The following is a 23,976-nucleotide window of genomic DNA, read 5'->3' on the forward strand; positions in this document are numbered from 1 at the left end:
ACTTCTGCGGGAACACGGTTCGAAGTAGCTGAGGTTGAACAGCGCTGGTTCGGATCTGGACGGAGCCGGAGAAGAACCATCCAATGGAACACGACCCTGTGAAACTACAATGGCGTCAGCAACCTCGGTGCCTGAGGAGGCCAACTTCTTGGTGCTACAGGCCTAAAGTGCATGAATGGCGCCTGGGGAAAATGAGGGGGAAACCCTCCCAGAGAGTAAGCTAATGGACCCGTAAGGCCAGAAGGTGCACCAGTAGAATTCGCAGCCCTTGTGAAAATGCTAAACATAGTATTTAAAAAATACAACTGATCCGATCCTGCAGTCGGAAATGCAGGATATGCTGAATCCGGAATCAAAGGGCTCTGGAGACGTACATGGATGCACCAAATCCGGCTATGGCTACGGAGTAGGTGCTCTCGGTGCCGGAGCTGGAGGTGGAGTAGCTGACCTCGGCCCTGGAGAAGGAGTAACATTCCTCAGAGGAGTAACAGCCCTCGGTGCCAGAGACGGAGACAGAGACACACCTGGTGAAGGAGTAGGAGAGATATCATCCTTGCGATCACGCCTAGGACTCGGAGATACTGCCTTCGGAGTTGCGTCCTTTGAAGAATGACGCCGAGAACCATAGCGTCGCTCCTTCTTGTTCTTCTTGGAGGAGTATGAGGTGTAGGCGACTTTGATCAGTTTCAATCCTTTTGGGCCTTCGGATTCATCCGCTTACATGAAGTGCATGTCCCAACCTCGTGATTTGAGGACAGACACCACAAACCATTTTTGTCCGCGTCAGTGATCGACATCTGGTCCCGCATTCCCTGCATGGCTTGAATCCCGATTTTCTAAGAGTAGTCATCTTCAATGGCTACAAAGTCGCAGCAACATCACCAATGAAAACTCTGAGAAATGGAGAGCCTGGGAACAAAACTGTTACACGCTGACAGTGTGGAAAAAAGGGAACTGACGTCAGCACACCAACAAGGTTTTCTTATGGGTCTGATGACATCAAGTGGAGTCACGTTCGGAGCTGTTCCATTGTGACGTCCTTGTCGACGTGGGAGAACAGAGGAGAAAAGGTTCTGTGTAATCCTACACATTGGGGTAATTCAAAAGGTGAGGAATCCACAGACAGATGTATTCGTCAGAATGCTGTGATATAGAGTGGATTGGAAAAGTGTGCAGTAGTGTAGATTGGAGCTATGAAGAGTAGAGTGCAGTGGTATAGAGTAAAGTGGTGCAGAGAAGAGTGGGATAGGGTTTGTTGGTGGAGAATACAGTGTTGCAGAGTAGAGTGGTGTAGAGTGAAGTCAAGTGGCATTGAGTGCAGTGGTGCAGAGTAGAGTGGTGCATGGTAGAGTGCAGTGATGTGGAGTCCTGCACAGTTAACTGCAGTGGTGTGGAGTGGTGTAGAGTAGAGTGAAGTGTGGTAAAGTGAAGTAAGCATGGTGGGGTAGCATACTGCCATCACAGACAACATATCTTTGATTGAAATGAACATTACTTAGGCACAGACATACAGGTTTACTGATAAAAGTATACAGTGCTCAAACAATAATTGGTGGAACTGTCATCACCTAGTGCAGTGTTTCCCAAACTGGGGTCCGTGGACCCCCAGGGGTCCGTGACACATTCCCAGGGGGGCCATAGGCAGCAGTTTTAAAAGCACAGCAAAGTGTCTTGTATAATTAGCAGAGTTCGAGCAACAATAAAGTGTCAAGATAATGCCAGTGATAATGTACTTGCTGGAGAGAGAGGAGAGTTTTGTTCAGTGGCAGCTTTGACTTAACTATTGTAGCACAGAGGGTTAATGTGCCTACTGCAAAGAATGTGTAACAAGCATTTTAAAAAGCAGATTTTATGTGCATAGGTCCTTGGTTACTGCTTTTGTCACATAGATTCTTTTGTTACTGTGCACTTATAAGTGACAATCATAATCTAGCCAAGGGACCTTTAAGCTGTCATCAAAGAGCTGCTTGCAAACTGCATGGTACCAGTTAGTAACTTATGTTTTTTCCCAGTCATTTATTATCCTGATGCTGATAAAAAAAATTATTTGACAAGAAATACATTTTTCACGTTAAAGCCAAAGCTAGCCACTGTGTTATGTTCTGAATCCTGAGTATGTGCTTTTCCAGACCAAGCAATCTTTAAAAATGCCTACCAGCATGAATGACATGTGAACACTACACCTTGTAGTCCCCTTTACCTTATGTAACATTTTCTATACACTGGTTTACATGTATGATTCATTGTCTCTATATGTGTGTGATGTAAAGTGCTCTGACATGCTACAATGGTATGAGAGAGGCTATAAAACAATGGAAATACATGTGACAGAGGGGGTATTCCTTCAATATAAAATACTAAGGGCCAGATGTGCGACCCGTTTTTATATGCGCAAACGTATTAGCGAACCCGTTTGCGCATGCAAAAACCTATTGGGCCATGTACATAGCCCTCGCAATTTGCGACCCATTGGGAATCCCAAACAGTGTTAAACACACTGTTGTACATTTCATTTAGCGACTCGCAATTTGCCACTCGCAATGGGTCGCCAATTGCGAGGCACTAAATAAAATGGTCGTACATCTGGCTCTAAAATCCTTAGTACTTTGAGAATTTGATTTGTGTGCACAATTGTGTTTTTTTTTTATTACTGTTTTAATATTTGAAATTTAACTCAATGGAGGTCCTCAAGAGTCAAAAGTTTGGGAACCACTGACCTAGTGTATTGATTTGCACACTCTTCAGAATTGCCAAAAAGTGTGCTTCAGTTGTGCTTTTCTAATTCTTATATATTCTGAAATATCTGAAGAGTTCATTTACAGACATGTAAATGTAGTTCTGTGCTACGAAAAAAGGCATCCAGCACCCATCATGATTGTCACATTAATCCTCTCACTTTGAAGTCAGAGAAAGAAAAGTAAACACAGAGCTCCTTGGAAGACGGAGCCTGACATTCGCCCTCTATCTTTGAATGCACAGCAAATGTGACAAGATAAGAACAAGATTTAAAGGTCTTTTTACAGAAATGGAGCACTGGTGGAAGAATACAATAAATAGGGGTTGGGCAAATGAAGGGACACACCCAAGCTGGACAGCCTAAAATAAAACAGAACCAGCAAATAGGAAGCAAGCAAATATGAGTTACCAATCACAAAGTCAATTGTAAACAATGGGAGGAGTGCATTCCCGGGGAAGCTTTCTGAATGTCCCCAAGACGTCGTTAGCAAACCTAAAAGGAGTGAATGAAAAGTAGTGAGACAGAGATGGGGTACATAGGTAATAACAAGGGGAACTGCTAAATTCATGTAGTGAGATAGGGTAGGAGATGTAGTGAGAAGATGGTAAGAGACACACAGTAAGAAAGGGGTGGTTGGCGTGGTATGAAATGGTGAGGAAATGAGAAGGGGAGTGAACATAGGGTGAAAAGGAGGCGGAGGCATGCATAGAAAAAAGTTATTGAACACAAGTCTAGTGAAGGTGGAGCAGAAGGAAGTAGTAAGAGGTGGGAAAACAGTGAGAACGAGGTGGGGAGTATATAATGAGAAAGGGGATACTGACATGGTGAGAAGGAGTGGGGCCAGAAGGAGCGGAGGATACGTGGATACAGAGAAAAGCATGTAGTGAGAAGGGGAGGACACATTATGAAAAGGGACGATGACAAAGGTAGTGAAAAAGTACGGCAGGCACGTAGAAAAAAAGGGTGATGACTTATGCAGTGTAAAGCTTTACTAAACAGTTAACAAACTACCACATCCTCTTTGCTTCCTGATCACTGACTCAGAGGCTTCTTGGATGGATCACTTTGTGGCCTAAATTCTACATTCATAGCAAACGCCCCAATCATTTCCTGGAAATTAGACTTCTTACCGCAAAGTAAAACCTGAACAAAATTCAACCAAGGATCTTCATACAAGTTCTTATTGGCTTGTCTAACTGGTTTGAGAGATTTCTTGGGCAATCATGCATTTCTTGTCTCTGAAAGTGTCAATTGGGGGCATTTTAGCTTTAGTGTCTGAGGTTTCCTTACCTTAGGTCACTGTGCACCAAGTACATTTTCAGGTCATGAGGCTGAGCAGTTCAAGGCTTACTCAGGGAGCTGCTGTGGGCTGAACACTCTGAACTCAGTATAGATAACATTCAATAACATAACCACTCCATCCAATGCTTATACATTAAAAAGAAAAAGTAACTTAATCTACACTGGGATAAATACTACACTTGGAAATATAAATGAATATGGGGAAACAATAAGCTATGTAATGGTGGCTCTAGCCAATAAACAGATCACTCACTACTTGCTTTTACAAAGGTTTTTATAATCAATACGCCTCTCCCCAAAGGGCTTTGACAACAGGCTGGCACAATCAATAAACAATTGCCTCAGGCGTTTAAAAAAAGGTTTTGTCAATAAACAATTTCTTACCAGCAAACTGGGAAAGAGAGTTTTTCACAAGCAATAAATGACTGATTAAATCAATCACCCACTACCTATGGGCTTTGACAACAGGGTTTACATGTAACAGCAGGAAAGTTATGAGTCTGGGCTTAGTTTCAGATTTGATTTGATTTGACGGGAGCTGTAGGAACTTCATACGCTAGCTATCCTCTTGCCCAACAAAACCACAGTTCTCCTTTTCAATTTAGATTCGGGGAACTGTAGGGTTGCAATCAGTGGATCGTCACTTGGCTCTGCTGACAGTAACCTCATACCTAGTGGTCCGTCCACCACAGAACTGCTGGGTCATAGTGACGGTTATCTCACACTATTGAGGGCCATAATACCGACGCTAATTTTTTCGGCCTTTGTGTTCCATGCAAGAGCATTGAAAATGTAAAATGCCCCCAGGTGGCTGGGTCTGACCTGGGGTGTCAAATTGAGCTAAAGAACAAGGATGGATTCCACCCAGAACTGTGACTGGGGGTGAGTGTCTGAAAAGTTTCAGCGCTCTGTCCATCATCTTCTTGTGTTTGCTTTATTTGCCCTAAGATGGCAGGGTATGCCCAGATGTGGGTATCTAGCTCCCTTTGCCACTGAATTCAAGCTAGCCTGGCTGATGAGGGGTGTTATCCCGAAACCGGTCCCAGGATGCTGGTTTACGGTCCAGGGAAGACCTGCCTTGTCAGTTGGGGCTGGACTATTCCCATGAGGAACAGAGTCAGGACTGATTTGCATATGGCTGGGTCTGAACTGGGGTGGCGAAGCGAGCTAAAGAACGTAGGGGTGGAGACAAACAGTAAAAAGGTATGGAAAACACTCTGGATCTGACTCACAAGGCCTCTGCTTTCATGGCGGAAGCCCTTCAGTCATCTGGGAGTCTCCACACTCGGTGCAGAATCTCCACAACTAGAATTCTCATTGCGGAGATTCTGCCAAAGTGCGAGATTCCTCCACAACTGCGTGGCCTTCCCCATGAGTGCAGAGGCCCTTTGTGAATCAGGCCCAGAGTGAGAAGTGCTGGGAAACACAAGGTACGAAGGGGTGAGGATACTTAGTGAGGAAGGGTGGGTGACAAACAGTGAAAACCTGTGGAGAAATATATGGTAAAAAGGTGTTGGGTACACACAGTAAGACTTTAAGTGGGGGGGACCTGTCAGTCCCCAGCACCACCATTAACAAAAAACTGGCACTAAAACAAATTTCTGTTAGGCCTTTAACTTACTTTTAAGCACAATCAAAACACTGATATCTTTCTCAACGAGTGTAAGAAGTGAGAATAATTAAAGTCAGTGATGAAGCTTTCACACATTTTGATTCATACTTAATTGCGCATGTACCTCTATTTCCCGAACAAAAATGTATTTCCTAGCTGTATTTCTGTGGTTTTGTTTGAATACAACATGAGTCTTGTGTTCAACACAGGTATGATTGAGGGCTCTGGAGTTGGGAGTGCCTGTTACAAAAATGACTGTGAACAAAAATGTGTTCAAGACACATGGTCATTGAATCTTTGGCCTCTCTGCAGAACACCTAGAATGATGGTCAAATATGCTTGAATTAATTCTGTAGAGAGGTTTATGAAGGAGGTGTGCAACTGCTGACATATTGATATTTCAAGGAAAAGATAATTCAGTGTTGACAAGTGTGCATGTGAGATAGAAAGCTGAAGACAGACCAAAGGAAGTAAATGCTGAAGGGGACAGAAGAAATACAGTACTGGAGAGGAAATATATGAAGTGAAATATAAAGATGGGGACTTCAGAAAGAGTGATGTGATTAGAAAAAGGGTGTTAGTAACATTGAGGTAGAGACTGCAGAGGAAAGTGATGTGAGGAGAGAAATAGAGTGACTGAATTACTCAAAACACTTTCTCTTCCACAAAATGTTGTAATGTTTAATATACAATTGTATTGTATTGCACTGCAACACTTATATAGTGCTTGCTACCTCTATATAGGGTGCAGAGGCACTTGCCTATATGGGTAGCATGTTACACTGTGTAGGGTGTATGGTTGGAAGGATGTTCTCTTTGTTTTGATCATATTAGGGAGTTTTTACATGTTCTGTGTGATGACCACTGAAGTACGGTTATTGTGTTATGGGGCGCAGCATTTAGCAGTATGAAGGATGAAGAAGTGTGAGCAATGGGTGCAAAATGTATGGTTTTCAGTAAACTGGCAGCATAGAGCTGCTCTTCAGGTCCCCTTAATGGTAGTTCATATTTTCATAGTCCACTTAGCTAGTTACTGCACTGGTTTGTCCATTCTGACATATCTTGTTTAAAGTTTATGGACCTCAGCAGTGGTAGATTGAAGGAAGATGGGGATCAGAGAGCTACTGGTATGGACTTTACTATCATCCAATATCTTATTGCCATTATTGTAGGAGAGTAGGATCTGCTTACCATGGTTACCCCCATTTTTTGCTAGTGTTTCACTGTTTCTCGACTTTAGTCTTCTGGGGCCCTGCTAACCAGGACCCCAGCCTAGCTGCTTCCTCTCTAAATTGATTGCATGTACATTAGGTACACTCCAGCTTGGTTACTGAGTTATCCTTGTGAGTCCCTAGTATATGGTACCTTAGGTACTAAGGGCATAGGTACCCCAGAGGCCTACCAGGGGCTGAAGCATGTATTATGCCACCCCTGGAAAGCCTTCCAAAATGGCACCACAGGTCTGCTACTGCAGCCTGTGTAAGGTGATGCATGCACCCCTTACTAAGATGTAGGCTACCTATATCTACCTTTAATTACTGACACATATAAACCTATAAGTCCCTCCTGTGGCAGGCCTTACCAATCCTGAAAGCAGAGTGCTTGGTTTTGTGTGAGAGGGTGCCCATGCATGAGCAGGACTCCTTTGCAGCTTTCGGAATCTATTCTCTGTAGCTGTTCTGTGATGCAGCCGAGCCATATACTCTTAAGTGCATTATAACCTTGCAGTAAATGCTAACTTTGGAATGGCTGCATAGAAACATGTTGTGTTTGGTGTTAAACACTTTGGAATCCTACCCCCCGCCAGTCCTGGCGGCGGGGGTAGAATTCCACCCTTCTAGAGGGAGAAGACATGTGCACACTTACCTAACCGGTAATAGTTTAAAAGAGCCCCAGCATCACAAAATGGATGCTGCAGCCACAGACACGAGGCTGACCTCCTGCTGCTGGACAAAACTCCGGCAGGGGAGGCCTGGACAATAGGTTTCCTGTCACAGGAAGGTGTAACCACCTCCCCAGACAGGCTTTAGTGTATTGGGGCTGGGTGGGTGCATTCAGTGAATGCTTTTCAGACAGTGCTTGGGGCACACTTGGTGTCCCTGTGCATATCCCAGTTCAAACCAGTTGCAGGGGCACTCAGCCCCTGCTCTGGCGCGAAACTGGACAACGGGAAAGGGGTGTAACCACCCTCTCCCTGGATCCACCCACAGGTGGGTCTCTAGAGTAAGTCCAACCCCTAAACTTAGTATAAGTATAGGAACCCAGTCTTTAGGACATTAGATTACACTGGATGAAACTCTGCAACATATATCCTGGAACTTCAACATTCTATTCCGACTAGAAGATGGAAGAATCTCCTGTGGGGTCAAGGAGTGACTCCCTTGTTCAAACAGGCACCAAAGAAGCATCTTGGCAGTCTGCATTTCCAAGGATCCCGATGGATCCCGACGGATTTGCGACACAGGACACAGACTTCCAGACATCTCCGAAACCGACACGAGATCTCAGGAAAGCTGACACCCACAGCCATCATGAGAGACGTGGGACTGGAACTCCTGGACACTGGGCACATTTGCAAGTGCATCGACTTCCCGAGCTTTCCTAAAGTTGTGCATGGGGCTACTCGTAGTCCAAGCCCCGAGCACCATTTGCACCGAAAATTGTGGGCCTACACTCCACGAGAGTTCCGTGGGCCCGTGCCTGGAATTTCCGCTTGAGGCTCCTTCGCGTTCCCTGGTCCGTCGACTGGTGGGTCCCCACGAAGATAACTCTTCTATTTCCTAGGCTTTCCTGTTTGCTCCAGATGTGCCCCGACTCCCCTTCCAAGGGTGAGTCCCTCAGACCTTGTTGGTCTGCAGCAAAACCAATCTCTGCTTTCTGCTTGGGTTGCTGTTGCCAAGGCTTGTTGGGTCCCATCCGGAATCCGACACCGCAGCATCGACACCCTTCATAGGACAGCTCGAATCCAGTTCCTGGTTGTTGTCGACGCCTCCTGCCCCTCGTGGCTGAAGAGTCAGGCTTCACCTTCTTCGCCTGAAATCACCCGACATTGGTTGGCATCATCTCCTCGCCTTCCTTGTCACTGGCTAGTGACCCAGACTCTGTCCCTTCTGCTTTTAGGTTCTTCTTGACTCCCATCCAGGCATGGATCCACCCAGACACTTTTGACTTGGTCGCCTGCAGCACTTTTCCGCAGCTCGCCATTTAAGACAATTACAAAACCCGACATCAAAAGACACCTATGCACCCGGCTTCCCTGGGTGAGGTAACTCGAGTACTCTGGTGCTCCTGTGGGTATTGACTCTAGAACTGCCTAGTTCTAAAGGGATTTGCTCCAAGTCCTCTTCTAAGTGTCCTTCCTTTGTAACTTTCCAACCGCAATTTTCCCTTTAGAAGTAAATGGTGATTCGCGTCTGTGTTTAGACACTGCACGCATCCCCCGTGGGTCCCCTGTGTCACTACCTTAGGTGGTTCCTGGTGGCCCGAGCAGTTCAATAGGCTCTAGGCCTTGAATCTATGTCAGTCGTGGTTCTTTTACCATTTTCTTAGTATATGGTTTTTGAGGCCCCTAGGGCAAAACGTATACTGTGCTATTTTACTGTGTGCTAAATAAGTTTAACTGATGTACTTTTGCCTCTAGCCTCATAAAGAGACTAGAGGAATGTGTTTAAAAAAAATACATATATTTTATATATATACCTGGTGTGGTTCTCCTTTCATTTGGTCATTCACGAGATTATAGACTGGTAAAACAAATTGCTTTACATTCCTTCTAGACTTAGCCTGAAGGCTGCTCTCCACAGCTACCACTAGGATAGCTTTCTATAAGGTTGTCTTTAACCTACTATCAATAAGGGGTCGTTTTGACTGGTTCAAGGTGCCCACTAGAATAGTGGACAGCATATGCCAGGCCAACTTCTCACAATTATGAAATACCAAAATGGGTTATAGTAAGGAGTTAGTTGGTACCCGCCGGAGTGGACTAAATTAAAACCGTCAGTTGGCGAGCGGCACATGGCAGATCGCTTCAGTTATTCCATGCCTGCTCCGTTAGTGATGGGTGGTTTATTGCTGTGGACTGGTACAGTACTGGGTGATTGACATGACTCACATCAGTTTTGTCTAATGTGAGTGTCAAGCAATCAAAGTAAATTATTATTCAGTCTGTATGAACTACAACTGGTCGCTCAACCACTGAATGTTATGAAATTAGTACTAGTATGAGGCAGGAAGATCATATATTGTATTGTATTCTAATTGCATTCATATAGTACTTACAAGTGCTGTAGGGGTATTGTAGCACTTTACGCTGAACAGAACGCAGCACTAGAACACAGGATTCGTTTTATTAAATATTTTTTATCACCGAAAACACCGAAGGTTAAAGGGACTTTACAGTTAGGTGAAAATGTTACTCAACATACCATTTTAAACTAACAAAAATACTGAAATTTAGCGGTAATAGTTATCTCAAATAACAATTACTCGTGCTCTAAGGTAACTATAACTCATGCCGCTGCTATTCACAGTGTTGTCGTCAATGAAGTCATATCAGATGCTGCAGTGATTTTACCAATGATGTCAAAGAAGATGTCATAGAAGATGTCATGAGTGATGCAATATGTGAGGTAATTAACAGCGCATTGCAAGGGCACATGGTGTATTTACCTAAGAATACAAATTGTAGTTTCTTGAGATAACTATTAATGGTGAATTTCAGTGATTTTGTTAGTTTAAAACGGTATGTTTTGACTGACATTTTCACCTACTTATAACACCCCTTCAACTATTAGGTTTTTAAAGTGAATTTCTATGTTTTTTTTAATGCAAAATAATATATTATCATACTTAACTTTAACATCAGTTTAACGTTTGTGTTTTTTTCAATGATTTGTAGGTTTTTTTGTAACAAAAAGACAACCTCCTGCCGCGAACGGCCTTTGGACGTGCGTGGCAGGGTTTGGCCTGTGGCCAGGCCCTTTATCCAACCACCCACAGGCAGCCACCCCATGCCCCGCATGTCCCCTGTGCTGCAGGGGGTTGGTCGCCGGGGACTAGCTTGTGGTCAGGCCCTGCATCCAACCCCAAGCTAGCAGACACTCCTCGCTGTGCACAGCCTTTGAACCTGTGGCCAAACCCTACCTTCCGCTGCACACAACACCCTGATCCCCGGCTGGAAGCTACCCCGTCAGGCAGCGAAACCCACTCAACCAACCATCCACCTATACATAAAATAGAACTTTCTCCAAAAATCACCATTAATTTTAATCAAATGTGTACTTCAATCATACAAACAAATCAATGTTTATTAATATTGATTGCTTACGTGTCTGTGGCTCTTTCTTTTAAATAATCAGAGAGATTTTTTTTTAAAAACAAGTCTCTAAATCTTCCTTTTACCATTGCTTAGCCCAAAAAATGCAATCATAAAAGCAACCACGAGAGGTCCTAATATCTTTTATATACATGTTCTATGGCTGCATTTTTATGTGGCCTAAAGAAGTATATAAAAGATGGGTGCTGCATTCCTGGCTATAGGGAAAAAGCTTCAATCTGGGAAATGCTTTAAACATATAGTAAGTTCTCTAGAGGTCATGATGTTAAATGATCCAGGAGACTTGCGTTTTCTTTTTCTAATGTTGCTAGGGCCTGCAGAACTCCCAGCAGACCTTCACAACATTAAAAACAATGTTGGCAGTACCTCTTCTAGGGACACCATCAAAAAATGTAAATATGTAAAAGTGCCCTCCAGGGGCATCATGCGGGCGCTCCTTGAAGGAGCAATGAATAATAATTGAGCAGCTGTGGCAGCTCAGTTATTATTAACTTTTTTCTTTTTTCTTTTTATTTTTGTGAGTGTCCCGGTCCTACCCAGGACACCCATTGTTTTTTTTTTTATAAAGGGCTATTGGTGGAGCACAAGGACCCCGCCAATCGTCGGCACAGAGCAAGTGGCCCCATTTCTCAAGGCCATGCAGGAGCTACCCAAGTGCCCACCCCGGCCCCCTAGATAATTACTTTTGTTGGGAGCCGCGATGGGAGTCCCGTGCCCCGTCGGCTCCTGCCCCCTTCCCTTTGATAAGATGTGGGCCCAGGGGGATTGGGAACCTCGGGACTATGGAGGCTTTTTGCACGGGTCACAGGCCCCCCTAATCCTTATTTGTCAGCCCCAGGGAATGGTGTTCCCCGGGCCACTTGGAGGCCTGGGGCGGAGGCTCACGTGCCCCCTTGACCTTATTTGTCAATGTGCCTCCCCAACTCCCACCAGGACCTGGGCAACTATAGAGATCATTTTTAAAACACTTGGGAGTCTGCACTTTTTACATTTTTTTTTTTTACTTTACCATGGTTCCTCCATGTGTTCATGTCTAAAATGTTTTTAAACGTGTTTTGGCAATAGACCTTGGGGGTCAGTGTATCCCTGTCCTGCCCCTTTATGTCTTTTTAAAAAAAAAACTTTTTGCTTCCCCACTCCAATAATGCCTGCCGCCACATTGTTGTCGATTATAATGGCAGCCAATACAAACTCTCCTAGAGATCTGTCGGCACCGAGGATGATCTGTGATGTGAAATATCCCAAAATTTTGAGCATTAATTGCTAAAAACGACTCCACAGATTTACACCAAATCACAAAAAGCACTCTTTCTGGACGAAGATCTAGCCTTCTACTACATTTGGAGTAAATCTGTTCAGCTGTTTAGGCTGTAACTGTGTCAAAAGATCCTACAGAAAAATTAATGAGGAAAAAATGAATACGGAAAATACACTTGACGGATCACCTTGATACTTTTCAAGTGCAAACTAACCAAAAAGTAGCACTTTTTTTAAAGGTTTTTGTGGATATTCGTAAAACTGTGCTATAGTTATTAGCAACACAAAGAAGGTATTGCCTATGAAAACACAATCCTAACTATAACTAGTCAGTGGCAACCGCCACTGGGCGGGCTTGGATGGATGGATGGATGGATGGATGGATGGATGGATGGATGGATGGATGGATGGATGGATGGATGGATGGATGGATGGATGGATGGATGGATGGATGGATAGATAGATAGATAGATAGATAGATAGATAGATAGATAGATAGATAGATAGATAGATAGATAGATAGATAGATAGATAGATAGATAGATAGATAGATAGATAGATATTGTTTTGGTTGGTTATTGAGATTAGACTTGCACTCTCAAGAAACAATTTCATGCATTTAATCCAGTTTCTATGTGGTAGAATAAATCAATAGAAGTTAGGTGTGATCTTTAACAGGAGAGAGAATATGTGACTTCCTGCATTGGTTGATGGTATAACTATAAGAGCTGCAGGAAATTAGGTATTGTTAGGTTGCAGGGGTATGTATGACTTTTAAAGGCAAAGTAGTGATATTTGAAATGAGGTGTGGACAAGTTGCAGAGATACAATTCGGATTCAGGCAAAGATGCATGTGATTTAGAGCAGGCATTCCTCGAGAGAGATGAGTAGATGCAGTAGATGGAACAGAATTAGTGAGTCAATCGAAAGAAAAAGGAGAGTCAAGAATTGCAAGCTTTAGGTCAAATTCAGTTTGCGTTCAGGGATTTTAGGAATATTGTGGAGTTTTTTTGAGGCAGCATCCAAACCTGTAGAAAGAAATAACATTATTTCCATGTTTTGCACTATCATTGTAGGCCATGACAACACCACTGTGCATTCACCCACACCACCATCTCCCGTTGGCAAATAGAATTAAAATTAAGATATTTTTATTTTGCCATAAAAACCAAATAGAAGAAAACATGAAATTGGAATGTATTTTAAATGTTTGTGCTAGAGATGCGCCTCCCCTTTACCCCCGATGATCAGGACAGGATGAAGGCGAACAGGGTCTGTTTTAGTGAATTTGTGTAAAGTAATGCTTATGAGGGCTGGTATCACTAGAGCTGTGTCTAGTCTGAACCACTCACAACATAGGCACAAACAAGTGCGAGAGTTTGGATTTGGTTGTCAGTCAGCCTTCCTGTAACACTAATCAGACATGTTCATTGACTCTTTTGAATAACCCACCACTCCATGGTGGCCGGGGTATGAAAATGTTGCAGCTTCTTAAAAGTACCCTCCACCTGTCCTCGATACACCACACACACAGACTCACACACATACATACAGCTGCCTACCTCACCTAGGGCCGGATACCCAAAAGAATTTGAACCATAGTAGACTGAGAAAGTGCTTCGGTGCCATTCAAACAGCAGGAGAGCACTATACATATGCTGAGAGCACAATAACACTGTTGTTGCAGAGTGTTGGAAAAATACCTCCGAAATCATTGCAAAAGCACACCAACCAATCAAATATTTATAGAATCTCATATTTTCAGAATTCAAACATTTTCAATTCTAATTATTTGCAACGATATGGCTGTTGCTTATTTATCTGATATTGACTAAGTATCCGTTCTAATAAACACAAGCAACGCCCATAGGTCTGGCTTGTTTTAAAATAACATAATGTTATGGCATTCTAGTTGTTCCCAACAATGCGTTTTTGGCTCATGTAGCCACTCTTGGCAAAAATGAAATCACCATTGGCAAAGTCAATAGGTGTGACTTGTAGGATTTGTAGTTATGTGACATGTTTGGATGCACTAACAGAAAACACACAAAGACACACCAAATAATGGTCAGCTGGCAGGCTGTGAGGCAGAGGATTCTAGTTTGCATTTTTAGAACGCGCCCTCAATTCCATTGGCCACGCCTCTTTTGGAAGATTGCGAGTTATTCTTCATTGACCAACACGCCTTTTAGGGACCCCCACGCCCACCGTATTCACCCCACTTAAAGCACATATAGAGAGGAGCGGGGGCAGGTGGTGAGAACGCGTTGATAGGCACGTGTGAAAAGTAGAGGTGGGTAGGGGTGGCCAAGTTCACCCAGCCTATGACACACGCCAGAGCAGTGCGAATCTTGCATTTGGAGGTGGTTTCGCCCCGCTACGGCTCTTCCACTCACGCGCCCCCAGCTGCGTCGAACGAACAGTGGTGGCCAGTGTGTTTGCAGCTCTCGGGCACGAGGTGGTAAGGAGACTTCGGCTGCTGTGAGTGTATTGCTAGCGGAACACTCCGCGTCGCTCGTGGCCTTTTAACTCTTGAGGGAGTTCGGATTCACCCGGGCTTCCCCCGGTTGCGCACGGCGCCTCCACCTCGCCTCCCTCCCTGTGCGTCCTGAAGGCTCGGCGCCGGCGCTCTGCTCTTTCTGTTTATTCTCCCACCCTTGCTCGGCCCGGGATGGAAGTCTAACAGCTCTTTACTAACGCGCTGCTCTCACCCAGGGACCCCGACGCAGTCCATCGCAGACCCGGCCATGGCCATCAACACCGATGCACAGTTCGACAAGACCCTGGGCGAGTGCGCCAACGCGCAGCCCGCGGACTCGCAGGAGACGGAGAAACTGCTGACCAGCTCGGCGGGCAAGGAGGAGAACGGCATGAAGAAGTCCTTCTCGGTCACCATGTCCAGCGAGAGGTCCATGGACATGGAGCAGAACGGCAACGGCGTGCCCTACAAGTCGGTCTCCGCCGGGCAGCTGGAGTCTGCGCCCCTGTCGCCCTCGAGGGTCAGCCTGGCCAGGGCGTCCTCCACGGCCACCACCAACGCCCAGGAGCAGGGCCGGCCCACGGATTACCTCATACTCGCCATATTCTCCTGCTTCTGCCCGGTGTGGCCGGTCAATATCGTGGCGCTGGTCTTTTCCATTATGGTGAGTACTGAGCACAACACCTTTGAGTTCCTTTTAAGAATGTACTTCACGCCTTCATTTAACTCCCCCTTCATGGCTCCACCCTAGGGAGCATTACCATTTTTCAGAATGGTGTTCTTTTCCTGGGAAACTTTTTAATTAAAGGTGTGAACCTTTTATTCCGACCATGGCACGGTTATGTATTCTATGTCACATTGAATCGCTCCACATGGTGCCGGTACGGTTTTCCAAAGAGAAATAAAGTCACTGCACCACCGTTTCATCTAGATGTAAATGTGAAGTTTTTGGTGGTTTCGGGGTCTTTTCGAAACGCAGCCTGTGCAGTCCGAAGGGAGCGAAGCTGAGAGTAGAGGGTGGAGGGAGAGAGAACGAGGGAGGGGAGAGAGAGCGAAGAGAATGGGGGTGGGGAAGGGAGAAAGAGGACGAGGGAGGGAGAGAGCAGGAAGGGATAGATCGGTAAGTGAGCGAGGGTGGCAAGAGAGAAAGAAATAAACAGAATGAGTGAGTTCGAGAGAGTGGGGAGGGATGAGAAGGGAGGAAGAGAAAGGAAGTTGAGAGAGGAGAACGAAACAAAGGAAAGGGGGAAGGGGAGATAAAGAGCAGGAGTCACAAGGAAAGAGAAAGCGAGATATATTAGAGAAAAAGAGAAGCGCGCAAAGAAGAGGGAATGTGACAGACGAGATGAAAGAGAGTAGTGGATGGGGAGAAATGGAAGGGGGCAGAGAGGGAGAGTCACGATGCTATTCGCCTTGCTAGCTACCCAATTTGGCATCTTTTCGCGCACTGCTGCTGCAATGCCAATTTGCCTGGTAAATGTTCTTAATCTTGAATGTCCGATGTTCTGCAGCGCTGCCGCTGTGGTGGCCGCTAGCCAGAGCACCTACTACAAGGCGCTCCCTGCGCCTAGTTCTATGTCTTAGTACTCTCACTTTTGTGAATAGTGCGCTTTTCAGTATTTCGTACAGAAATTCAGGGAGAGTAAGTACTCCAGTTCTGTTGGGCTGCGCCACTGTGCGGCGGAGGGTGGGGTACCAAATTGTACTCAAGGCACAGTGTGCCGTTTTCATCGAAATGATGCGGGTGTCTGCTTCCGGACGCTCTACGAGCGGGACCTCCGTTGGGTACCGCACGTCCCGCAGACCCTCCGGTGCGAAGTGCAAGCCTTCCCATGATAAGGCGTGTCGTCCCTGAGGGTCCTGCAGGAGCCCTCTCTGTGAGTACCTCCTGGAAGAGGGAAGCCCTCAGAAGCTCTGTTCAGGCCCCACCCTCAGCCCCTCCACCTCTGAAGCTGCCTAGACCGAACATCACATACATGATTTACTGCTGCGGATAAATCCTACTCCCCAATACCTTTCCATACGGTGAAATGTTGGAATATTTCACGAGTTTCTCTCCAGAACTGCTTGTAGGCGCGATGGCATTTTACCCCGCATTTTACAAAACTTGTTATGTAAGATGAACGTTGGGGCGGGGTTGGTTTACAAGTCTCTCCGCAGAGGGTCTGAGTCGCTAGCTGACCTATTCGCCATTTCCTATCTTGAAACATTCCACAGTCGGCTGTAGCTGGGTCCAGGGCACATTCAGCCGCGACTGCAGAAGAGCAGCCTCGGGGAGCTGTCCACGGTGCTGAACCCAGGGCAGCTCCTCTGCAGGAGAGGCGCGGGACGCCCCTGTTCGCCATTTCCTATATTGAAACATTCCACCGTCGGCTATTGGGGATCCCGGCACATTCAGCCACGGCTGCAGTAGAGCAGCCTCGAGGGAGCTGTCCACGGTGCTAGACACAAGGGCCTCCCCTCTGCAGGTGAGGCGCGGGACTCCCCTCGGTAAATACAGATCTGACGCTGGTTTAAGCCTGGATTTCCAACAGTAAGGCACACTGACCGAAACACAAGCTTAGTGAATTGTCCCAGGGTGAATCAAAAGCAAGAGAGAGTCGTAGAAACAGACGGGTATTCAAGGAAAGAGAGTGGGTTATATAATACCAACAATTTATTATAACAATAATAGTTTGTTTTTCTATAGCGCACCATACCGTTTCTAAGACCTGCACATAAACTATATTAACATAAAAATACCTCAAAACTGCACGCGAATTCTCAAATGTCCGTGGGGATGGGCATCGGCCCACTATATAATAAATGACCGCCGACCTACGGGGGCGCTGTTTCCCATCTGCCCTCGCTTGTTATGCGTATGTTAATCCGGAGTGCACTCGAATGTCCTGACAAACAGGATAGAATGATTTCCTGCTTTTCTACAGCGTTATCCTGGGTCTCAAGGCACTAGAGACAAACTATGCGTAGCTCAGCTCTGCTTACACCCATGAGACACAACTCTCAATGTTTCCTGCTACTCTATATATATTCTGAATATACGTTTACTGTTACTGAAATGTCACAGAAGTTGCTGAACTGTAACTTTGAGGCTTTCCATTAAACGTATTAAGCAATTGAAAGAAAAAAAACAGTGGGTCGACGGCCCGTGTACTATACTGACCCCTGGTGTGTTTCTGGAGCGGTCAAGGTACAAATCGTTTATATTGTTACAGACTCAATGTAGGAATATTGTCCAGGACATCAGAACATTTCCTGAAATTTCGCTGAGAGCAGCCAACTCACTTTGGCGCAAGATGTGAGCTTGCCTTGAAGCCACGTTTGTCACGGTGACCCACGCCTGTGGGTGAGGGTCTTGTATCTTTATAAAAAATAGTCTTAGGGGTGAGCCGTCGACTGTTGCTGATGCAGCTGAACACCGCCTCTCGACCGTTCACCATTTCACTTGTCACACCTTTCGTATCTCTAAGTGAAAGTTGGGAGGCTGCACGACAAGCCTTGCACTCTCGTCCCCTCATAGTTCATATGAGCGCTGGACAGGTTGTTATGTTATGTTATGTTATGTTATTAGTTCATTTTTATAGCGCACGGCTACTCAAAAAGAGTGTCCCGGCGCTTTTATTGGAGAAGGCAAAGAGGCTGCAACACAATAACATAACACCAAAAGAAAGACTAAAAGAGCAGTAAGCCAGGAATTCAAGAGAGAACGGCTACTGAGTAAAAAGCCACGTTTTAAGGCCTTTCCTAAAAACCAGCAAGCTAGTGGCTCCCCGCAGGGCCAGCGGCAAAGAGTTCCATAGCTGAGATGCCAGCAATCCAAAAGAGCGCCCACCAAGGCGCGCTTTCTTTACCCGAGGGACGACAGCAAGGTGCAGGGATTCCGACCTCAGAGATCTGGTCGGATGATAAAAGACCAGTCTCTTTTGAAGGTACTTAGCTCCCCCCTTGTGAAGAGCTTTATAGACCAAGGTCAGAGCCTTAAAGGCGATCCTCTTGCGAATGGGCAACCAATGTAACGTTCCCAGCAGGCCCGAGGCACTAGAGCGCCTACTAAGGCCGAAGATTGCCCTAGCCGCGGCGTTCTGCACCACTTGAAGGCGCTGCAGCAAGTACTCTGGAAGGCCCAGGTAGAGAATGTTGGAATAATCCAACCTGGACCCAATCAGAGCCTGAACTGTCAGCGTCCTATGTTCCACGGATAACAGAGGAAGAAACCTCCGCAGCATCCTAAGGATGCCAAAGCACATGCCCGACACCCCTAGGATCTGAGATTTCAAGGTTAACCTGTTATCCAGCTTCACCCCTAGATTCTTTGCAACCTGAGAGGAACAGGATGGAGGGAACATATCCCGTGGCCACCAAGTCTGCCAGACGGGTTCGATGTCACACCCAAAGAACAGTACTTCGGACTTGTCGGAATTGCACTTGAGGCTGTTTAGATGGAACCAATGGAAAACAGCCCCAAGGCAATCCCGAATACTCTCCCCATCAAAGTCGCCTCCTCTCGTACACGAGAAGAGGAGCTGGGTGTCATCCGCATAGGATACGATCTGGGCACCATGCGACTCCACCAGTGCCGCCAACGGGGTCATAATGATGTTAAAGAGGGTCGGGCTCAAAACAGAGCCCTGAGGGACCCCAACTCCCAGAGGCGGCATCACGGCGGAATCAGGCGGGGCCCAGATCGTCTGCCGGCGGCCGGCAAGAAAGGAAGAAAACCAGTCGAACACCGTCCCCCGTATGCCTATCTCGCGGAGTCTTGCGAGAAGACCATCATGGGGAACGGTGTCGAAAGCCGCCGACAGGTCTAACATCACCAGCATGACTTTGCCCCCAGAGTCCAGAACCCCTTTAATGGTCTCCGAAACCTCCAGGAGCGCAGTCTCCGTGCTAAGATGGGGACGAAAGCCTGATTGGGTGGCGTGCAAGATCTCATTAGATTCCAGAAAATTGGAAAGCACGCCTTGAACGTGCTTTTCCAGAATCTTCGTGAGGGCCGGCAGCAGGGAGATGGGCCTATAATTAACTGGGGCCTTCGGGTCTAGGCCAGATTCTTTAAGCAAGGGTATCACCATCGCCTGCTTCCAGGTTTGCGGGACCACACCTAGCCTCAGTGAAAGATTCAAAAGCGGATTAGCCAACGGGTTGATCACCTCCGCGACTTTCGCTAGAAATTTAGCCGGGCATGGGTCAAGGGGAGAACCCGATTTTAATTTGCCCATTAAAGCCAGGGAGTCCGGAGCAGAGATTGGAGGAAACACACTCAACGTCACCCTAGGCCCAGCCTGTGGCAGTGTGTTGATGTCACATTCAGTTTGGCCCACAGACATTGGTACTAGGAATGACTCCTGGATGCGTTGGATCTTGCTCGTAAAGAAATCAGCAAGATCCGCAGCCCAGGTACCAGATGGTTTTTGGTCCGAGGTGTTCGACCAAGGTGAGGTAAATTCTCTCACGATGGAGAATATCTCCTTGCAAGAATTGGAAGCAGCATCAATTCTCCTGGCTAGATACGCTTTTTTTTTTTGTGACTAAGTGTAACGGCCACTGCCTTTTCCTGGCGGGTTGGTTGTAAATTTGTACGATACACGAGGACGGAGAAGAGTGGGGAGGAACCGTGTTCACCCCCTCTGCACTAGGGCCGGCCGGCTCTGACCGCATGGACGGGAGATCGATCGGTGTCTGCAGTTATTCGCAGAGTGGAGCGGTGGCAAAGATGAATGGACCCATTAAATGCTTGCTGCAGCTTTTCGGAAGTCTCTGCACTGAGTAATTATGGTAAAATCTAGACCAGGGGTGTTGGCCTGGACCTGGCCAACACCGCAGAGGAAGAAAGCTGTGTGTAGGACTTGATTTTCCCTCTGTCCTTCCTTGCCACCAGGGTGGTTGTGTGGAAAAGATCACAAGAAAAAACAAAGCGGGTGGGCGAAGGCACACAGCCAGTAAGGCATCTCATGGTTTGATGGCCTGGTTAAAGGATCTATATGGAGGACACAAGTTTGGACCGTCGAAGGGGGATTCTGCCTTTTAAACATCTGAGATTTATGCAATAAGTACCAGGGAGATGGGTAATTATGGCTATTAGTTAGGTGACCTTAATCCATTCAGTCTGTGGTAGGCCAATGTTACACTGAATAGCGCCTTGTAAGGTAGAAGCTATGATGAAGAAGTCCATGATAAAGGATTTGTGGCACAGGGTGAATCCATGATTATGCATTTGTGGCACAGGGGGTGTGCTTTTGGAAGAGGTGGAGGGTTGCATAGATATAGCGATGATAACAGAAGTTGGCCAGCGGTGCACTCCTTGGGGCCATAGCTTGTCCTATTGTGCTACCCACCGCAGAGCTTGGCTATTAACTGGCTGTATCCTGGTGCTGTCAAACGTCATTTAATTTCCTTCATCTGTCACAGTCCTTTTAAAATGATGTTAATGTGATCACGTCACCACGTCCATACAGTGGTCACCACTTCTGTTGTCAGTCTCCATGCTGATGATCTCGGGTTCGAACCCACAATGCATGAACATGTTTTACTTACAATGTTATGTTATGTTGATTTGTAGGGTGCACTAATCATCTGCGAGGGTATCCAGGCACCTAAGCAGGTGAGTGGGTGTGAGTTACTTGAAGAGCCAGGTCTTCAGCCTCTAGAAGGAACGTAAGAAGAGAGGCGGAGGCCATGTTGTGTTGAGGGAGGTCATTCCAGGTTTTGGGTGCAATGCAGGAGAACAATCAACCTCTTGCTCTACTTTTGTGCTTGGGGGTGTGTGAGCGAGAGTGATGCAGAGCATAGGTGTCTGGCAGGCTAGGTAGGAAGTTTGCAAACATTAAAAAAAATAAGGGACAGCATTGGTGGCCCTTCGAGGTGACAAAAAACGATTCCAGCTGCTGCTCGTGGCTATACAAGGCAGCACGTGATTGCCATTGCTTTGCATCAGTCAGAGACCTGTCGCCCACTAACCCCCAGTTTGTACTGTCTCCTCCCTAACATCTCCTCACTCCCAAATAAAGTCCCTTGTCTGAGCTGCTGCCATGATCCGCAGCAAATGGTTTCAAAGCCTCCTGCAGGGTCCCATGCTCAGTCCACTGGTACCTCAGCACCTTCTACATGGTACAGTGCAGATGGGCTTCCTCAATCCAGCCACCGCAGGCCCCACCCTTCATAGGAGCATTCTTGAAAGGATCTCTGCTGGCAGCCTATGGCCAGGTTAACATCACCGTAGGAGAGGTCTCTGAAAATCTCCTTTAGACACTTAGATGATTTATAAGCAAAAAGAGCATTGTACGTGTTAACCATAGATGCATGTCCGGTAACCAAAGAGTTCTGCAATACGGAGTGGAGCACACTTTCTTTGTTCGATTTGCTGTGGCTAATGCAGAAAAATGGTGCAAAATGTATATGCAGTTGTCATTCACAATGGTCGTCGGTTGTCTGGCAATGTGCATTTAGGAACAGTGGGGGGAAGGGTGTTTGGACAAAATGTTGATTTAGAAGTATTGGAACTCATAAATGTTGGGGAAAAATATTGTGGTGCAAAAATATTTTGGTATAGAATATCCATGTCCAGAGGATCTTTTTTTTGGTAAGTATAGTCGTTTTAAAGAATATCATTGCTTTAAGTATCGCTTTCAATAATACAGTTGTAAAAAATATAATGTAAAAATTATTTTGATGGGTTTTTGTTAGTATATTCATTCTATTTGTTAGTATTGTTAGTATGACTATTGTTCATTTTTTAAAATGTAGTTTGCAATTTTTAGTGATATAGTTTTTTTTCTTTAATGTTATCAGTGATTTTTAGTGTTGTAGAGGGATTTTGGGTGTGTAGGGGAACAGGGTGGGAAGTTATTTCAATTAGAAATATGTTTAATGTATTGCTAATTTATTTTCTATTGTTAATACATTTTAATTGATAATTAATTATGCATTTTAAGTGTTATATTGTGAATGAAAATTTTAATTTAGTTTTATTAGATATATTTTAGTAGCCAAAACTAATGGAAGGTAGTGGTGGAAAGAGGGGTCGTACATTAATAGTAGGAACAATTATAAGTGGGCAATAAAGTGCTTATATAATCAAATAAGATGAAAGAATAGTATTGGCGCCACTTAGGGTAACATAAACACCCCACTACCTCAGGTATAAAGACACAAGTGACAAAGAGTTACTTGTATATTAACTTGCAAAACCTGGATATACCCCAACTCATAACATTTTATACTTAATTATTGATATTGTTGAATCAAAAATAGAAAAATTAAGGATACTCTAAACACAGGACACACAGGAAATTTCGTTTGTAAGGACATTCACTGATTTATTTAATTAATTTACCCTGGTTGGTATCAAAGTTACACTGGTATGTAACAAAGTATACAAGGAATGAATACTTGAATCAAAATGATACATTCAAAGTTTAAAACAGTACAGTGACGAAATAATAATCCAATCCTTGATGAAGAAAAGACAAAACAGCCAACACGTGTTTCGTCACATCCGTGACTTTTTCAAGGCTCAAAAAGAGTAAGAGTCTCTTACTCTTTTTGTGCTACGGGTGGTTTCGGCCCGCTGCACCAGCTCACTTTGAGAAATGGAAGTTTGCGGCCGCACCTGAGGTCGGTGGGTTCCACATCCACAGTAATGTCGGATGGAGGCAACTCCGGCCAACATCATAATCAGGCTCTATATGTTTATATTAATTTATATGTAATTTACTAATTAGAAATCAATTATGTATAATGTTATATATTTATTATTTTTTTAATTAAAAAATTCAATGGTAAGTGTGTGAGAATTTGTTTCGGAGATGGTAATTGCTTCTTAAAATTTATTTGTTTTTATGTATTAATTAAAATCAAATAAGTGCTGATTTTATTATTGAGTTATTTTTTTGCAGTTAGTGAAGTCAGTATATGTAATTAATGTTCTTTCTTTTTTCACAAAAATATTAACTCAATATATATATATATTGCTCAATATATATATTTATTTTTTTATACTGTAATTTGAATATGTTTTGTTGTAAGTATTCAACATTTTTTTCAAATTTAATATAATTAAATAATTTACATTCATGTAGGTAATACTTTTTACGCAGTGTAGACTGAGTGGGATTAGTAAATCTAGTCCCTCCCCCAAAGTCCAACACTTTGCCTCCTGCTGTTTAGACTGGAGTGGGAATACTAAATCTTTTTCCTCCAAAGTCCAACACTTTCCCTAATGCTGCTTAGACTGGAGTGGGGTTAGTAAACCT

At 45.0% G+C, this 23,976-nt stretch overlaps 2 protein-coding genes across 8 annotated transcripts in view; one reads left to right on the forward strand and one right to left on the reverse strand.

Moving 5' to 3' along the window:
• LOC144822453 (uncharacterized) overlaps positions 1 to 23,976 on the reverse strand; it is a 1,018,233-nt gene that overhangs the window by 411,968 nt on the left and 582,289 nt on the right. The gene's annotated exons all lie outside the window — the stretch shown is intronic.
• TRARG1 (trafficking regulator of GLUT4 (SLC2A4) 1) overlaps positions 14,702 to 23,976 on the forward strand; it is a 221,822-nt gene continuing 212,547 nt past the window's right edge. Inside the window, exon 1 of the mRNA XM_078680004.1 lies at positions 14,702 to 15,386. Coding sequence (XP_078536130.1) covers positions 14,991 to 15,386 — 396 coding nt within the window. The 5' untranslated portion in view covers positions 14,702 to 14,990. The remainder of the gene's footprint in view (positions 15,387 to 23,976) is intronic.

This window comes from Lissotriton helveticus, chromosome 3_1 (assembly GCF_964261635.1).
Source record: "Lissotriton helveticus chromosome 3_1, aLisHel1.1, whole genome shotgun sequence".
NCBI classification, from domain to species: Eukaryota; Metazoa; Chordata; class Amphibia; order Caudata; family Salamandridae; genus Lissotriton; species Lissotriton helveticus.